We start from the raw sequence: 19,134 nt of genomic DNA on the forward strand, positions 1-19,134 counted from the left end.
ATAGCAAGGGTATTTATATTAAGACTATATTCACAAAGGCAGAAACGGGTAGCTCTGAATGAATTATTTTTACATTTATGTTTTTATTTAAAGTGCGATCAGGTTACCTGACCTGCATGTCTTTGGAGTGTGGGAGGAAACCGGAGCACCCGGAGTAAACCCACGCAGACACACTGAGAACACATAAACTCCACACAAGAAGAAGAAGCCGGCCCAGATGGAAACCAGCAGCTTGTTTCTGTGAGGCTGCAGTGCTGATCACTGAGCTGCCCTGGAAGAGGACAGAGAAGGTGGGAGAGGATGATGGGAGGAGGGAAGTCTGGGAGTGGAGGGTAAGAGGAGGGGGTAAAGGGGTAAGAGGGTGGGGTGATGGGAGGGTTGAGGGGGTGGAGGGTGAGGAAGGAGAGGAAGGATGGGAGGGGGGAAAGCTGGATGGGGAGATGGGGGGTAAGAGGGTAGGAGGAGTAGGCATGTTGAGAGGGTAGGGGTGAAAGGGAGAAAGAGGTGAGGGGGTTAGGAAGGGAGAAAGGATGTTACTCCTCTCACTTCTCGATCTCTTTCCTCTCCTTCTTCGCTTTCTTTTGTCTCTCCTCCTTTTCTTTCTTTTCTCTCTTCAATCGCTCCTTTTCCTTCTTCTCATTTGCTTCTTTCTTCTTTCTCTTCTCTCTCTCTCTCTCTCTCTCCTTCCTCTCCTTCTTCGCTTTCTTCTCTCTCTCTTCCTTTTCTTTCTTTTCTCTCTTCAATCGCTCCTTTTCCTTCTTCTCATTTGCTTCTTTCTCTTTTCTCTCTCTCTCCTCCTCCTCTTTCTCTCCCTCTTCAGTCTCTTTTCTGTCTCCTTTGTTGCCTTCTTTTCCTCCTTTTTCATCTTCGCCTTCTCTTTGTCAGTTTTTGAGGCGAGCTCCTGAAAAGACAGAGACAGCATATAATTCAGTATTTTCTCTTCCACAGACTAAATCTGAAACAAACTGTTAGAATCTAACAAGTTATTATTCCAGTCAAAATGATCAACTGACTGGCGTACCTGAAGTTCAACATTTTGCTGGATCAGGAGCTTCATCTCCTCCTCCATCTTGCTCGCCTTGTTGAGCCACTCCTCTTCCTTGGCGAGCCACTTCTCTTCCTTGTTGAGACACTCCTCTTCCTTGGCGAGCCACTCCTCTTCCTTGTTGAGCCACTCCTCTTCTCTGGCGAGCCACTTCTCCTCCATCTCTCTGCTGTCTTTCTGCAGCTCCTGTGTTTTCTTAAAGCTCTCCTCCTTTGCTGCCAGCTCACACCTGAGACGATCCTCCAGAGCTTTGTGTTTTGTTTGCCACTCTGTCTCGCTCTGGTGGATCTCCATTTGTACTGTTCTCAGCTTGGCCAGATTTCCCTCTACTAGTGCCATCATTTCCTTTCTGACACTGGTGATCACATCATCCTTGTCCTGGATGACCTGGCTCGCCTTCTTCTCACAGTCCTGCTGCAGAGTTTTCAGCTCCATGCTACCTCCTCCTGTCTAATAATCCACCGGCTTTCCCAGTCTGCATTGATCTGTATCACAGTTTTGTCAAAGGAAAGTTTCATCTCATTGAACTTGTCGCACTCTGCCTTCCAGGATTTTTTGACCTCCTCAGTCTCCATCTGCTGGCAGCGCAGACTTTCCTTCAAGGAGCGGACTTCTTCTTCGTTTTTTTTCATTTGTCTTTCCAAATGAGTGCGCTGAGTGTAAAACTGGTTTTGACTGGCTCTTATGGACTCTAAAGCCTTCACCAGGTCATCCATGTCATTTTTGGCCATGAACAGAGTTGACACTAAACTGTCCCTTTCATCCAGGAGCTTCTTTTTTTCTTGCTCACAGCTGAGTTCCTTGCTGGCTATCTGCTCCCTCAGAGCAGCATTTTCTGCAGCCTGCTGCTTGTTTTCTGCTTTGGAGTCCAGAAGGGCTTGTCGCAAGGCGTGCAGGGTTCTGCTGGGAGTACACTGTGAGCACTGAAAGACGCAAGTATACAGGCAATAGGTAAAAGTACTGTCCCATCTTAACTTTGGATACACACAGAAAGAGAGGGGGTCTTTCATCTTTAGTTTTTCACACATTTGAATGAAATGTAGCCATTTACATCCGTTGTAAAAGAGCCCTGCATCACTACCAGCAAAGTGAAATGTCCCTCAATTGCTTCAGCCAAAACAGTCAAATTCTCAGTTTACTATTGAGTGATGGTATTTCAGTGAAATTGTGTTTCCATATTTCACTTAAATACAGTCACTTAATATCAAATGGAAGTATCCTCAAGCCAACTGCATCATATCCACAAAAACTCATGTCATGTAAACTACAGCAACACAAAGTCTGTTTCACCTTGTGTCCCTGACTCGCAGTAAACACATTACAGCAGTCATGTTGTAAAACTCAAAGCACTAAAAACATTTTAACATTGTACAGTTCAGATGTCTCAGTACAACAAGTTCATGTAAATTAGAAACTATTGTGGAAATGAAAAACAAAATGTAAAATAACTCAATCAGCTCATTAGCCATCCATTGTGGTAGCCTGATTCCAGACCTCTGAATTGCTTCCCACATCTCTCTAATATGATATAATGTAATAATATAATAAGGGGTAAAGATGTCTGAATATCAGGCTACCAATGTGGGAGGGCAGTATTGACAATTCATCCCCTCTCTTATTTATAATGATTGTATTTGTTGAAGCTTCAAAAATGAAGAAATAAAATAAAAACTAGGCTGTCCTAAATAAGCGTTAAACTCTCCTGTTTAGAAAGTCTTACCTCGTCTCTTGAGTTGTCGCTTTTCTCCATGTTGGCTGAACACAGATACTGTAGCGGTGTTGTAGTGTTATAGTTTTGCTTGTAGTTCTAGTGCACTTTTGGTAGTTGTATTCTTGCTGTATTGTCGTGTTTGGTTGTAGTAGTGTTCTACTTTCGGTAGTTGTCACTCTGTTTCCACTGAGAGATGTTTCTCTGTTGGAGGTCAGGTTGTAACTAACTGGAGTTTTGTCAGGAGGTTTTAACCCAACAGAACATTCTGTTGAACATTCTGCATGACGTCATAACTGCAGGGTTCAGAACGTGATGACGTCACAGTGTTCTCGTTGTCGTGACATGGCCAGACTTCCACCTTTTCACCTTATACCACAGACTGTATGCTTTCTGCTTGAAAAAGTACAAAAAGCACCACTGCAGGTTACACAAGTATCGCCCCAATGTGGCTTATATGATATAATCACTTTAGGTCTTTTTTAACAATATTATAATATAGAATATTTTAATTTCTCTATACAAATGCAAAAAACTGTATTAAACCCATCAATGCTCTTATTTTAATGTGATATTTTCTGAACACACTGCAGTTTACATGACTGCATCCAAAGGGAGTGTGTATTTGTAATAAGTCTATCTGTGTCCCACAGCACACAACCCTGGTTACCACCTCAGAGATGCAGATACAGAACACTAAAAAGAAAAAGGGCCTAGTTTATCTATTTGTTTGTATTCATATACAAGTGGAAATACTATCTAAAGTTAATTGTTCATGAAATACTGTATGGTTGTTGGTGTTTGAACCTAAGTAGTCAGCTAAGGCTGTTGGTATACTGTTTTTTATATTCCATCTATGAAAATGAAAAGAAAATTGTTTCTGTTTGAAGCAAACATGCAACCATAGTGAAAATGAAAAAGCATTCCCTTAAATGTGTGTTCTGTGTTAAAACTTATTTTGAAGCTGGATGTTTTGAAAAGTGGCTAATTTTGACTTTTTACTAGGTTTGGGCAACGTGCCAATTTATACCATGCCAACAATATCAAAATGTAAATCTTGCTTTATGATTTAAACCGAGGTAACTGTCCCTTTGATATCTGTGCGTGTATTAGTGGTTGCTGGCAAAGTACAATCAGCAGTCCTGTTGATTTTTATGATTTTTCTTGATGATCTTTTGATAACTTTCATTTCACTATGATGTGTTCAGATGCTTGAGAAGGAGAAAAAAAAACAAACTCAAAACCCTGATTGCAAAAAGAGAAATACTCTTAGGCAACAGCAACATTACTGTCAAGACATGTTGAACTGTAAAACACAAAGCCGTACTGGATCTGGCGGGGAGAATATTTATAAAATAAACAATATATATTTAGCTTTGTGTTCTGCTTTAAAAAAGTCTAATATACTCCAAGAAGTAAAAAAAAAAATCAGAGCAAATCGCTGGCATTTAAAATAAAGTGTAATGAGTGCCGACGCTGAACAATCTTCTAGACCTCAAATCCAACTCAGTCTGTTATCTTTTGTAATTCATTAATATTTTAGTGTTAACAGCACAATACTGTAAACAAACTAACACAGAGACATGAAGGGAAAGCTGTGTATTTAAGGAATAACCAGCTTGTCAATTACAATGTAAACCAAAATAATGAAGATTGGGTAAACAAAATCATAATTTTATTCTTCTACATTACAAAAACAGCTCATACTGTCCAAATTCCTACTCCTCCTCGCCTGCTCAACACGGAGCTTTGCCACAGTTCACATTCAAGCAGGGCTGTCCTAACTGGTTGCCATGGGGACCAAAGATGTGCATGTAAGTGTCTAAGCTTCCTCATCATCACTTCCTGCCAGGCTGCTGTCTGTAGAGTCCGCTTCCTGTTGCTGTTGCTGTGGTTCTGTTTCTGGTTGCTGTTCGGGCTCCGTGGTGCTGGAGGGCTCTGTGGGCTCTGTGGGCTCTGTGGTGGTGGTGCCGCCGCCCTCTGCTGGCTTGGCGGTGTTGTTCTGCTGGCCTTGCTGGCTTCCTTCCAGGAAAGTAGACCAACCCTTCAGCCGCTCCTCCCGCTCGCGTGTCGTCTCTTCCACCTGCACAAAAAGAATCAACATGAGGGTCTAAGTTAGTCTACAATATCACAATAACCCAAATATAGGTTGAGTTCCTCTTTAAAGACGCACTTGATTTTGTTACCGCAGCCCCGGCCCCAGAATCCCACACTGCCCATGCTCAGTGTTTATGTACGGGATGAGGGCTTGGAAAGAGTGCAAACCAAGAGGCTTATAGTGATCATATACAATCTTCTTCTCCAAGTTGCATTCAACATTATTGTGTTCTTTTTATTAGCTTGGCTGCACATCTCCAGTTCCCCATAAATCTCAAAATATTTTCAATATTTTTATTTTGCATTTGGTATACCTGATAGTCTGTCGTTCCATCCCAAAGCTGAGCAGACAGCTGCCTTCCTCCAAACCAGCGACCATTGAACGACTGAATGCATGCATCGGCTTGCTCAGGCTCCTTAAATGCGATCGATGCCACGCCGTCTGGGTGTCTCTGCAGCACAAACACAACCACATACCAGCTCTTTAGTGATGCCACTGACATAAAATGCAAACCATTCTACTGTGACTCTGAAACTGATTACATTAAACTTACATCAAAGAGGATGACCTTCTTGACCTCCCCGAACTTCTCACACTCTGTCCGCAGATCGTCACGATACTCATTCAACACCAGTGGGTCTTCCTAAAGAAGGCCAACACCACAGTGATTAATAACCCTCAATGGACACAGTCTGTGTGCGTGTGTGTGCATATGTGTGTCTCTCCGCACCTCAAAGTCACTGGGATGGAACATGTTCCTAATGATGACAACTTTTTCATGCCTCTTCCTCACTTCTCCTAGCTTCTCTGGCCTCCAGTCTAACTGTCTGCACAGACAAAGACACAGACAAACAGGCACAATCAGTAGGAACCCATGCATTCATATGTTCATGCTTGATTATTTATCTTCTCTTAATCCACTTCAGCGTTTTGGGGAGTGGAGTTTATCCGTCAATGCAGAGTGGGACTTGTGGGAGGTTAAATAAAAAGAACAGGAAGTAGAGTTTACTTCTGTTGCTGCTGCATCTTCTTCCTATAATCTTTGCTCTTCTTCTTGCTGGCATCATACTGGCCCTTTAGCTCAAACCGTGCTGCTTCCACGTGGAGTCTGTAACCTCTGACCTCTGACTCGTCAATCAGACGCAGAGCCAATGCCACCGACTCCTTCTGCAGAGAATCACAAGCACACACACTGTAACTTCACTTGGGTGTAATGCAATACTAAAATACTAACTTCTACTCTGTACTGTGTGATTCAAAGCCAAAACCCAAGAGACACAAGACAAAGAAAAGATGCATCGGAGAGTGAATGTTGAAGTTACATTCGTCAGCTGGTCAGAAAGAGGGCTCCAAATGAATGCTAATGTAGCTCCATGTCATGCAAACATGTTAGCAATATCAACTTTATAAGGTGATAATATTTAACAATAGTTTCAGGAGCTCTTCCGCCCTCTAGTATGATTTTTGTGCTGCTTTAAAGTTTACACAATTATGTTATCTCTTTGAGAGTGAGAACACTTTTGTTTACTACACTATCTCAGCACATTGCATCTCAGACAAGAAATCTGGATTTTACCATCAACTGACCTAACTTTCCACCTACATATAAGAAACATCACTAAAAGAAAATTGCCAACATCAGACCGTCTCTTTCTTTCGTAGACGCAGCGAGGCTTGTGAATTATTTTATTACGTGTAGACTCGAATACTGCAACGCACCGTTCACAGGACGCCCCAAAAGTGGAACAAAAACAAGAGCTCATATCGTTGGCTTCCAGTTAGTTTTAGGATCAACTGTAAGATTCTTGTTAGGTGATGAAAATATTTCTCCCTGGTCGAGCCCTCAGATCCACAGGCTGTTCATCGGACCAAAAAGACCTGCGGTTAAGCAACATCAACTGTTCAAAACTCCCCTTTTCAGCCTTGCTTTTACCTAGAATATGTACTTCGCAGCCATTTTTGCTTTTTATTCCATGCTAGCTGCGAAAGTGTGGCTCTAGAGATGGCAATGTCGATGTGTTGGTCCACCTCTTTGGTCTACTATTGGATGGATTGCCATGAAATTCTGTACAGACATTCATTGTCCCCAGAGGATGAATCCCCCTGCTATTTCCTCTAGCGCCACCATCAGGTCTAAATTTTAATTTGTCCAATACTTTATGACTGAGTACCGGCAAAACAAATGACATTCCCATTAGCCTCAGCTGTACTTTGTGTTTGGTGCAGTTAGCAAATGTTAGCATGCTAAGACGGTGAATATGTATATTATTATTTTTATTATCATCATCCATGCACACACACACACACACACACACACACACACACACACACACAAACAAACAATGACTATAGGGCCAGACACAGTTGTGTTGTTTTTTCTTCCATTAATTATCTTTGGTAACCTTCAGTGATGCAGAGGTGTCCTCACTTGTTACTTTGCACACAAACATATGTGCAACCTTCATCTCATGCACACACACACACACAAACTTTCATTGAATAGACCTGGGTGGTGCAAGACCTCACATTTATCACCTCTTCCATTTAATATGTCAGCCTTTTGAGAGGCAGGATTCTTCCACTTTAGACATTTATTGATCCATGTCATATTATACACACCACACACACTTGAAACAGATTGCTAATTTCTGCTTGTGTTGTCCTTTGTCCCTTGTTGGTAGAGGAAGAAGAAGGAACTGAACAACATCACGTGCAGTCACTTCCACCCAGTGCGGCCACCCACACATCCATTGTGCCAGAGTGAAGCTACGTCTCCACATTCATGCGCTGTAATTAAAACTGTCATGGTGGAGAGGCTTCTGTGGGCGCTGATCAGGTGGGCGGCATAGAAATGACTTAGCTGCCTGCACGTGCCATGACATGTCTTTCTTACTGTCCAGGTCATCACTGATTATTAGAAGACACCGAGCGTTGCACGTTTCAGGTTTGTTTTGCTTTTCTCTGACAGTAAAGCTTCTTTCAACAATGTTCTTTATGAATCGATGATGGAAATACGTTATAGTTATATTTTCTATGCACGACACTTCCTCAGTTAATGAATTTCAGAGAGACTGATCGGATGCATGGGCCTGAAATGAAACTTTTGCATTTCAAATTATTAAAAGTATTAGCACCAAAATATATTTAAAGTACCAAAAGTAAAAGTACCCATTATGCAGAATGTCCCATTTCAGAATCATATATATTAAAATAAATGAATTATAACTATGGATGCATGAATGTATAAATATCACTGTAATGTTGCAGCTGGTAAAGGTGGTGGATGTTAATTACTTTATATACTGCTGGGTAGCTTAATCTATAATAATACATCAACATTAATTAGCTGAGAATATTTTGTATTCATAATTTTAATCAGCAAAGTAACTAAAGCTGTCAGATAAAATAGTGAAGTATAAAAGTAGCATAAAATGTAATTCCTCCAGTAAAGTACAAGTACATCAAAATTTTACCAAAGTACAGCAATCGAGTAAATGTACTTAGTTACTTTCCACCACAGGTCCTGAAGTGACTACAGTAGATCTACAGTAGATCTGCTGTATATGAGAGCAAGTTGTACCAACCAGTAGAGGCAGAAGTAGAATTACACTGCTGTGAGTCAGATGTTTTGCCACCAGCCAAACACACACCGCTTGCAGTTACTGGTTGTTTCTAATGTGCCTGTCTGCTTTCACTTACAGCCATATTATCAGTATAGCTCTACGGATGGCACAGTGGTGGGAGAAGTATCAGCTTCCTTTTGATCAATGTAAAACATCCACTGTGATTCAATAATCAGAAATCAGAATCAGAAATACTTTATTGATCCCCGAAGGGAAACTCTTTATTGAAATGTCAAAGCAAATACTGCTTATTCTCTATAAGGGAAACCAAGATCGACACTTATTTTACTAGTAAAATATTCTTGTAGGTTGACGTAAACTGCCATAACTCTTTAGCACATTGTGCTACACATCTGGATCAGGATAAATTTAAATGGCCATAACTCCGTGGAGTCTGACTGATTCAGAATTCTGCACAATTCATCACTGTATAAAGCCCCAGTTATCCCTTAAAGGATTTAAGTATTATACAAAAATCATGGCGACCATTATGCAACCACCTTGATTGTGTATTAGGCTACTTTGTGTATTTTGATGTAGAATTAAAAAATATTTTTTCTGTTGTTGAAATAACAAAATTAGAGGACTGTGTGGCCTTGGCAGATGTGTGCACTACCTGAGTGTTTTCCAGTGTGAGTATTTTATTAAAATAAATAGAGGTTTGTGTATACCAACCATTATTTTGAATAAAAGCTGAAAATTGAATGAAATCTCCGATCTTCACTCAAGAGCTGAGTCAAATATATATTTCTGCAAGTCCATCCTCTCACTGACTGGGGGTCGGTATTTCCCTGCTGTATGAATGGTATCAGCTGCAGGAAAACATACAGACTCTGCAATCACCTCATAATGTGTTTAGGTGAAAATGAAGGCTCATCTTCGATTTACAGAAATATCTGAAACCTGCTATCATGACCAAGTTGTCATAATAGCAAGGGTATTTATATTAAGACTATATTCACAAAGGCAGAAACGGGTAGCTCTGAATGAATTATTTTTACATTTATGTTTTTATTTAAAGTGCGATCAGGTTACCTGACCTGCATGTCTTTGGAGTGTGGGAGGAAACCGGAGCACCCGGAGTAAACCCACGCAGACACACTGAGAACACATAAACTCCACACAAGAAGAAGAAGCCGGCCCAGATGGAAACCAGCAGCTTGTTTCTGTGAGGCTGCAGTGCTGATCACTGAGCTGCCCTGGAAGAGGACAGAGAAGGTGGGAGAGGATGATGGGAGGAGGGAAGTCTGGGAGTGGAGGGTAAGAGGAGGGGGTAAAGGGGTAAGAGGGTGGGGTGATGGGAGGGTTGAGGGGGTGGAGGGTGAGGAAGGATGGGAGGGGGGAAAGCTGGATGGGGAGATGGGGGGTAAGAGGGTAGGAGGAGTAGGCATGTTGAGAGGGTAGGGGTGAAAGGGAGAAAGAGGTGAGGGGTTAGGAAGGGAGAAAGGATGTTACTCCTCTCACTTCTCGATCTCTTTCCTCTCCTTCTTCGCTTTCTTTTCTCTCTCCTCCTTTTCTTTCTTTTCTCTCTTCAATCGCTCCTTTTCCTTCTTCTCATTTGCTTCTTTCTCTCTCTTTCTCTCTCTCTCTCTCTCTCTCTTCCTCTCCTTCTTCGCTTTCTTCTCTCTCTCTTCCTTTTCTTTCTTTTCTCTCTTCAATCGCTCCTTTTCCTTCTTCTCATTTGCTTCTTTCTCTTTCTTCTCTCTCTCCTCCTCCTCTTTTCTCTCCCTCTTCAGTCTCTTTTCTGTCTCCTTTGTTGCCTTCTTTTCCTCCTTTTTCATCTTCGCCTTCTCTTTGTCAGTTTTTGAGGCGAGCTCCTGAAAAGACAGAGACAGCATATAATTCAGTATTTTCTCTTCCACAGACTAAATCTGAAACAAACTGTTAGAATCTAACAAGTTATTATTCCAGTCAAAATGATCAACTGACTGGCGTACCTGAAGTTCAACATTTTGCTGGATCAGGAGCTTCATCTCCTCCTCCATCTTGCTCGCCTTGTTGAGCCACTCCTCTTCCTTGGCGAGCCACTTCTCTTCCTTGTTGAGACACTCCTCTTCCTTGGCGAGCCACTCCTCTTCCTTGTTGAGCCACTCCTCTTCTCTGGCGAGCCACTTCTCCTCCATCTCTCTGCTGTCTTTCTGCAGCTCCTGTGTTTTCTTAAAGCTCTCCTCCTTTGCTGCCAGCTCACACCTGAGACGATCCTCCAGAGCTTTGTGTTTTGTTTGCCACTCTGTCTCGCTCTGGTGGATCTCCATTTGTACTGTTCTCAGCTTGGCCAGATTTCCCTCTACTAGTGCCATCATTTCCTTTCTGACACTGGTGATCACATCATCCTTGTCCTGGATGACCTGGCTCGCCTTCTTCTCACAGTCCTGCTGCAGAGTTTTCAGCTCCGCGGCTACCTCCTCCTGTCTAATAATCCACCGGCTTTCCCAGTCTGCATTGATCTGTATCACAGTTTTGTCAAAGGAAAGTTTCATCTCATTGAACTTGTCGCACTCTGCCTTCCAGGATTTTTTGACCTCCTCAGTCTCCATCTGCTGGCAGCGCAGACTTTCCTTCAAGGAGCGGACTTCTTCTTCGTTTTTTTTCATTTGTCTTTCCAAATGAGTGCGCTGAGTGTAAAACTGGTTTTGACTGGCTCTTATGGACTCTAAAGCCTTCACCAGGTCATCCATGTCATTTTTGGCCATGAACAGAGTTGACACTAAACTGTCCCTTTCATCCAGGAGCTTCTTTTTTTCTTGCTCACAGCTGAGTTCCTTGCTGGCTATCTGCTCCCTCAGAGCAGCATTTTCTGCAGCCTGCTGCTTGTTTTCTGCTTTGGAGTCCAGAAGAAGGGCTTGTCGCAAGGCGTGCAGGGTTCTGCTGGGAGTACACTGTGAGCACTGAAAGACGCAAGTATACAGGCAATAGGTAAAAGTACTGTCCCATCTTAACTTTGGATACACACAGAAAGAGAGGGGTCTTTCATCTTTAGTTTTTCACACATTTGAATGAAATGTAGCCATTTACATCCGTTGTAAAAAGAGCCCTGCATCACTACCAGCAAAGTGAAATGTCCCTCAATTGCTTCAGCCAAAACAGTCAAATTCTCAGTTTACTATTGAGTGATGGTATTTCAGTGAAATTGTGTTTCCATATTTCACTTAAATACAGTCACTTAATATCAAATGGAAGTATCCTCAAGCCAACTGCATCATATCCACAAAAACTCATGTCATGTAAACTACAGCAACACAAAGTCTGTTTCACCTTGTGTCCCTGACTCGCAGTAAACACATTACAGCAGTCATGTTGTAAAACTCAAAGCACTAAAAACATTTTAACATTGTACAGTTCAGATGTCTCAGTACAACAAGTTCATGTAAATTAGAAACTATTGTGGAAATGAAAAACAAAATGTAAAATAACTCAATCAGCTCATTAGCCATCCATTGTGGTAGCCTGATTCCAGACCTCTGAATTGCTTCCCACATCTCTCTAATATGATATAATGTAATAATATAATAAGGGGTAAAGATGTCTGAATATCAGGCTACCAATGTGGGAGGGCAGTATTGACAATTCATCCCCTCTCTTATTTATAATGATTGTATTTGTTGAAGCTTCAAAAATGAAGAAATAAAATAAAAACTAGGCTGTCCTAAATAAGCGTTAAACTCTCCTGTTTAGAAAGTCTTACCTCGTCTCTTGAGTTGTCGCTTTTCTCCATGTTGGCTGAACACAGATACTGTAGCGGTGTTGTAGTGTTATAGTTTTGCTTGTAGTTCTAGTGCACTTTTGGTAGTTGTATTCTTGCTGTATTGTCGTGTTTGGTTGTAGTAGTGTTCTACTTTCGGTAGTTGTCACTCTGTTTCCACTGAGAGATGTTTCTCTGTTGGAGGTCAGGTTGTAACTAACTGGAGTTTTGTCAGGAGGTTTTAACCCAACAGAACATTCTGTTGAACATTCTGCATGACGTCATAACTGCAGGGTTCAGAACGTGATGACGTCACAGTGTTCTCGTTGTCGTGACATGGCCAGACTTCCACCTTTTCACCTTATACCACAGACTGTATGCTTTCTGCTTGAAAAAGTACAAAAGCACCACTGCAGGTTACACAAGTATCGCCCCAATGTGGCTTATATGATATAATCACTTTAGGTCTTTTTAACAATATTATAATATAGAAACAAACACACCTCACATATATGCAATCATTCATATATCATCAACCAAGTTGACAAATTTCACATCACTTCATAAAGTCCTTACACATAGATCATTACCATTACAAATCATTTACTTAGACTACTTGTAAAGCTATGAATCTTAATTCATACATCTATGATTGCCTAATCTCTGAATCACAGATCACTACATCTTAGCTACTATATTACATTGAAATAGATTATTCTGATTTAATGTCAATATATCAAACTCAATTCAGACTATGACATAATTTAATATTTACAATATTAAATTAATAATCATCAAGACTCATGTATATATCTATGATCTTACTATGATATATAATGAACTAAATACTGTTATCATACTCAATCAATACTATCATTGAATCATAGAACAATAATGCATAATACTTCATTACTATTTAAGATCATAGATCTTAATGCATGTCTAGTACATAGCATTGATATCTAGTATAAATGCTATCTATGCATATTCATATAGTAAGTAACACGAGTAAAGTTACTTAGTATTAGCTCACACGCTGACAGTTAAGAATAATTAAAAAAATTCTAAAAACTTCAAAAAATCAAATAAAACTTGGTGGAAATATAAATTATTTCATTAAACAAAATCTCATACTTAAAATTAAAAATTGCAAATAAATTTTCCTAATAATACTTATTTATCATCATATCAAGAACAATCAAACCAATCCTGCTTATCAAATTTATATTATATCTATCTCATCAAATCTAGTTAAACAGTCAGAAACACATATACATTATCATCATTAATTAATCAATCACTAAAAAAGAAAACATATTACTTTCTTAATTAATTAATCAAATAGTACACACAAATACAACCTATATATAATTTATATTAGAATGATATTATTATTTATAATATTCTGTCAAACTCAATAAGTCTCATGGCAAAATAAGAATTTCATTAATAATAGTCAAATACATTAACATAATAACACTCTCTTGTACTCTCCAAGTCCTTGTGATTAATGTGATAATGTATATATATTAATTCACATTCAACACTATATAATTGCAGAACTGAATTCTCTAGCTAAATCTGATTCTTGGATGATGTTTATACATTTAGTTCACACTCTTACAACAATCAACATAAAGTCACAATTTCCAGGTAAATCAATTATAAAGAATCTGATAACTATATTATAATATCCATTATACACATACAATGTCTGAGTATAAAACGAAATAGTATAGTGACAACCATAAATCATTATATTATTCGTACCTTATACAAGTTAACAAATGAATACACACATATTATATAATACATCAATTATTCGTAACTCATTCAGATTGTTAACTTGGATGAGAAACTTGATTAGTTTCTAAGTTGAGATGCAGAAATGACGATAACTATTCGAACCACATTATGATAAATATTTTAAAGTTTGAGTTAAAAATTATTGAATATACAAAAACATCACAAGTCTTAATATTGATGTACTCTAATATTTTTATTTTGCATTTGGTATACCTGATAGTCTGTCGTTTCCATCCCAAAGCTGAGCAGACAGCTGCCTTCCTCCAAACCAGCGACCATTGAACGACTGAATGCATGCATCGGCTTGCTCAGGCTCCTTAAATGCGATCGATGCCACGCCGCCTGGGTGTCTCTGCAGCACAAACACAACCACATACCAGCTCTTTAGTGATGCCACTGACATAAAATGCAAACCATTCTACTGTGACTCTGAAACTGATTACATTAAACTTACATCAAAGAGGATGACCTTCTTGACCTCCCCGAACTTCTCACACTCTGTCCGCAGATCGTCACGATACTCATTCAACACCAGTGGGTCTTCCTAAAGAAGGCCAACACCACAGTGATTAATAACCCTCAATGGACACAGTCTGTGTGCGTGTGTGTGCATATGTGTGTCTCTCCGCACCTCAAAGTCACTGGGATGGAACATGTTCCTAATGATGACAACTTTTTCATGCCTCTTCCTCACTTCTCCTAGCTTCTCTGGCCTCCAGTCTAACTGTCTGCACAGACAAAGACACAGACAAACAGGCACAATCAGTAGGAACCCATGCATTCATATGTTCATGCTTGATTATTTATCTTCTCTTAATCCACTTCAGCGTTTTGGGGAGTGGAGTTTATCCGTCAATGCAGAGTGGGACTTGTGGGAGGTTAAATAAAAAGAACAGGAAGTAGAGTTTACTTCTGTTGCTGCTGCATCTTCTTCCTATAATCTTTGCTCTTCTTCTTCTTCTTGCTGGCATCATACTGGCCCTTTAGCTCAAACCGTGCTGCTTCCACGTGGAGTCTGTAACCTCTGACCTCTGACTCGTCAATCAGACGCAGAGCCAATGCCACCGACTCCTTCTGCAGAGAATCACAAGCACACACACTGTAACTTCACTTGGGTGTAATGCAATACTAAAATACTAACTTCTACTCTGTACTGTGTGATTCAAAGCCAAAACCCAAGAGACACAAGACAAAGAAAAGATGCATCGGAGAGTGAATGTTGAAGTTACATTCGTCAGCTGGTCAGAAAGAGGGCTCCAAATGAATGCTAATGTAGCTCCATGTCATGCAAACATGTTAGCAATATCAACTTTATAAGGTGATAATATTTAACAATAGTTTCAGGAGCTCTTCCGCCCTCTAGTATGATTTTTGTGCTGCTTTAAAGTTTACACAATTATGTTATCTCTTTGAGAGTGAGAACACTTTTGTTTTTGTTGCCAAACAGAGAAAAGTGTGTCTGATTCTGTGTCTCTAACTACTAAAGGACTAAAACAGAGGTCATGTTAATAACATGCAGACAAACTGATATTGTGATGCAACCATTTTAGACATTCAGTGCGTTTACATGCATGTTACAGTTGGCTCCAGTGAGCTTCTTAACTGTCATTTAAACAAGAAACTTGGTTACCATAACTGGGAGATTAGAGAAACATGATTTCCCCAGGTTGGAACGCCAATTTCATAGCCAATGTATGTAATCGGCTTTTTACAAGTACCTATGTGCATGACAAAGACTGCAGACAGGGAAAGTAACAGCAGAGCAGGTGGATGAAAGGACAGATAATTACACTGAAAATAATTCCACCGAAAGTCTGACTAAAACTAAAACACAGTGTAGCCTCTACGTGTCTAGATAAGTTGGTTTCCACTGCTGAACATTTGACTATTTGTAAATTATTAACATTAATATAACATTTGCACTGCTGTCTGTCTGCCCTCTCACTGTTCTGACAGTCTGCTCTGACACACACACCATAAAAAAAAGGTCAGGAAGCAGAGTCTTCTATCACTAATACAGTTATAGTAAGTAATCCGCACTTCCAAAATAAGATCAGGGGTCGGGGAGAAATCCAATTACCGACCTGCTGCATGTTTACACGGATTTACAGCAACCAGGTTACTACAGTGCACATAAATGTTTTCTGATCAGCTGCGTAACCTGGTTTCTTTGAGTAACCTGATTAATTAAGTGCATGTAAATGTAGTGACTGAGTTAAGAGGCGGATATAGTGCAAAAACAGACTGACTCACAAGAGGTTCTGTTTATACTACACTGAGAGTCTGCATTCACAGATGTGTTTACACACGTTTGTCTGCACAAATGGTCAGATGGCAAATTTTACGTCACACTATAAATTAAAGCTTCGGGCAAGCAGAAGAACAGAGTAACCTTGAGATAGCAGCAGAGGCCATCTCCCTTCAGATTTCCTTCTTTGTCCTTGTAGAGTTTGACCTTGTACTCTTCAGTGATGGGGTCCCGCATCACAATGCCGCACTTGGACATCAACTCAGCAAACTCCTCAGTGCTGATGTCCAGAGGCAGGCCTGAGGAAAGGAGACCAGGTGAGACAAATAAGAGTGAGAGAGAGAGAGAGTGAGATAGGATAAACAGAGTCAGCTACTCATTGGACAGCTGTCTCCTTGACAATGAGAAAAAAAAAATGTTAGCGATACCAACCTGATACATAGACGTTCGTGTTTTTATTGTCGTCAATATCAAACCACCCTACATGCGCAAAAAAGGGAAAAAAGCATTTATCAAAAGATGCATTAGTACAAACTTAAACTTTACATATAAATCTATATTGTAGAAAAGGTTTCAGTCGTAGTCATCTGGACACTGTTTTCAGAATCAAGACGTTTCGGCTCCCATCCGGAAGTCATTCTCAATTGAGAATGACTTCCGGATGGGAGCCGAAACATCTTGAAACGATAGAACACTCCTGGACGAATGAGGGACTACACCGTCATAAATCTATATTGTAAACAAACATAATTACTACTGTAGACAGAGAGAAAGGTGGAAACATACACCAATGAATGTAGCTCTTAAAAAAAACAAAACAGATTTGTATACCACCATTAGTTGATTCCTATTTGTGTGTTAGTTACTGCACTGGTTTTCTCTCTCCTCTCTGGTTGTGGATGTCGCTTTACCTGGCTCTGCTTTCCTCTTCTCCCCTTTCTGCTTGGCTTCTTTAGCTGGGCTCTCCTGCTGGTCTGGGTTCGGGTGCTGGGTGGCATCTCCTATGTTCTCCTTTTCTGAAGGCTTGCCTGGTTCTGGGCCTGCTGGGTCGGTGCTGCTCACTGCAGCGTTGTTAGCATCTGGATCTCCTTCCTGAGTGAAGCCATAGTTGGCCTGGTAGGCTGCAATGAAGTCCTCTGTTATCTAGAGAAACGAAGCAAACCTACTTAACATTAACACGAAAACAGGCTCTGACCAGTTTTGCCAAGTTAACACTGTTGTTGCCATGCCACAGCTCCTCCGGACAGAGTTACATAGTATACTGTACATCGCAATGTCAACCAAATTGACAAAGAGTACAGCTTTACAATAACCACAACAGGCACAACCCATAATTAGTGTTGACAAAATAAGGCCACATACATTTAAATGCAGAATCATATATATGCCAGACTGCTGCAAATACAACAGCAAAAATAGCAGCAATAAAGATCTGAAGCTCAGTCCCTGAGAGACTTTAAAGAACAAATATGATGTGGGAAAACAAAAGCTGAGAGGTGAAGAAAAGTTCGTACTTTAGGGAACCAGGCCTTCTTTTCATGGTCCCAGTCATACACAGTCCCGTCCTCTGGGTCAGTGTAGGTGTTGGGGTCAGAGCCATCCTCATTTCTCTGGCTGTAGAGTTCCTGCAGCCGCAGCTGCTCCAGAAACTCTTTGTTGGCATCCGATCCACCACTCATCTGCAACAAGATGTCAAATTAACTAGGTCAGCAAGCCATTACATTTCAGCATGTACAAAACAGTTGTTTTATGCCTAAATGTGGCAAGTCTTTTACACTGAAGTAGTGTTTAATATCCTGCTTTGCCATTTTCTATTTAATATTTCAGAAGTTGCTGCAAAATGAAGTCTTGCAAAGATTTAGGATGATTTGGTTACTTTTCATCAAAAGCCAGAAAAGAAAGCAAAGTGCTCATAGATTTAGTAAAAATATGCCAAACGTGTGTGGTTCAACAAATATGGTTGCCTGTGGCCAAAGCAGGATAGTAAACGCATATGACACTTTCCTAGTCGGGCCACTAATGACTGAACACAACAAGCACTGCTACTGGCACCACCCGCAACTCATGAAAAGTGTCAGCCAGTTGCTTTAATTCATTACTTTCTGATTATTGAGAACTGACAGCTTGACTCAGTGTTAGCATGCTAGCTTGGACATATTCAAATCTGCTGCCCTTGTTCGCACAGCTGTTGTGGTTCAGTTCACATCAGGATAACTGACAGATGCACATTTGGTCATTAGAGCTGCAACGATTAATCGATTTGTTGGCAAATTAATCGCCAACTATTTTAAGAATCGATCAATCGGTTTGAGTAATTTTTTAAGAAAACAAAAGTCAAAATTCTCTGATTGCAGCATCTTAAATGTGGCTATTTTCTGGTTTCTTTACTCTTCTTTGACAGTAAACTGAATATATTTGGGTTGTGGACAAAACAAGACATTTTAGGACCCTTGTCCTGCATGTTTTAGATCTCTCCTTGCTCCAACACAGCTGATTTAAATGATCAGCTTGTTATCAAGCAGCTTCAGGAGTTCATAACGAGTTAATCATCTGAATCAGCTATGTGGGAGCAGGGAGAGATCTAAAACATGCAGGACAAGGGGCCAAAAATAAATAACGTTAGCTAGCGTTACCTTTTACAACGATAATCCAGGCAAACAAAAATCTGGTAGGTGCGAAGGTAACGAAACAGACTCCCTCCGTCTAAAGACCCAACCAGAACGCACTCGCTTTTGTATTTTGATAATGTAGGTAAAGTTAGTGTTTTAAATTAATTTTACTTTAAAACGTTAACCACTATCTGGTAAAATTACCCCCAGCCCAGCCCGCGACGACGAATGAAGTACTTCCGCTGTCAAGTTCCGAGTGCGCGTGCGTTAACCTGGGAATGAGGCGCTCGATTTGTAATACAGCTTCTACCTTCC

The 19,134-nt window shown here is 40.4% G+C and overlaps 1 protein-coding gene across 1 annotated transcript; it reads right to left on the minus strand.

The window, feature by feature from the left end:
• Positions 1-4,337: 4,337 nt before the first annotated feature.
• On the minus strand, positions 4,338-19,061 carry htatsf1 (HIV-1 Tat specific factor 1). The gene is made up of 10 exons (XM_044222251.1): positions 18,844-19,061; positions 17,725-17,889; positions 17,122-17,353; positions 16,643-16,690; positions 16,355-16,509; positions 14,873-15,036; positions 14,594-14,690; positions 14,417-14,506; positions 5,165-5,302; positions 4,338-4,836 (listed from the first exon to the last, which is right to left on the minus strand). The coding sequence occupies exons 2-10, from the start codon at positions 17,887-17,889 to the stop codon at positions 4,576-4,578; spliced, it is 1,350 nt and encodes a 449-aa protein (XP_044078186.1). The 5' UTR covers positions 18,844-19,061; the 3' UTR covers positions 4,338-4,575.
• Between the last annotated feature and the right edge of the window lie 73 nt (positions 19,062-19,134).

The sequence above is a fragment of the Siniperca chuatsi genome, linkage group LG14 (genome assembly GCF_020085105.1).
Source record: "Siniperca chuatsi isolate FFG_IHB_CAS linkage group LG14, ASM2008510v1, whole genome shotgun sequence".
NCBI lineage: Eukaryota > Metazoa > Chordata > Actinopteri > Centrarchiformes > Sinipercidae > Siniperca > Siniperca chuatsi.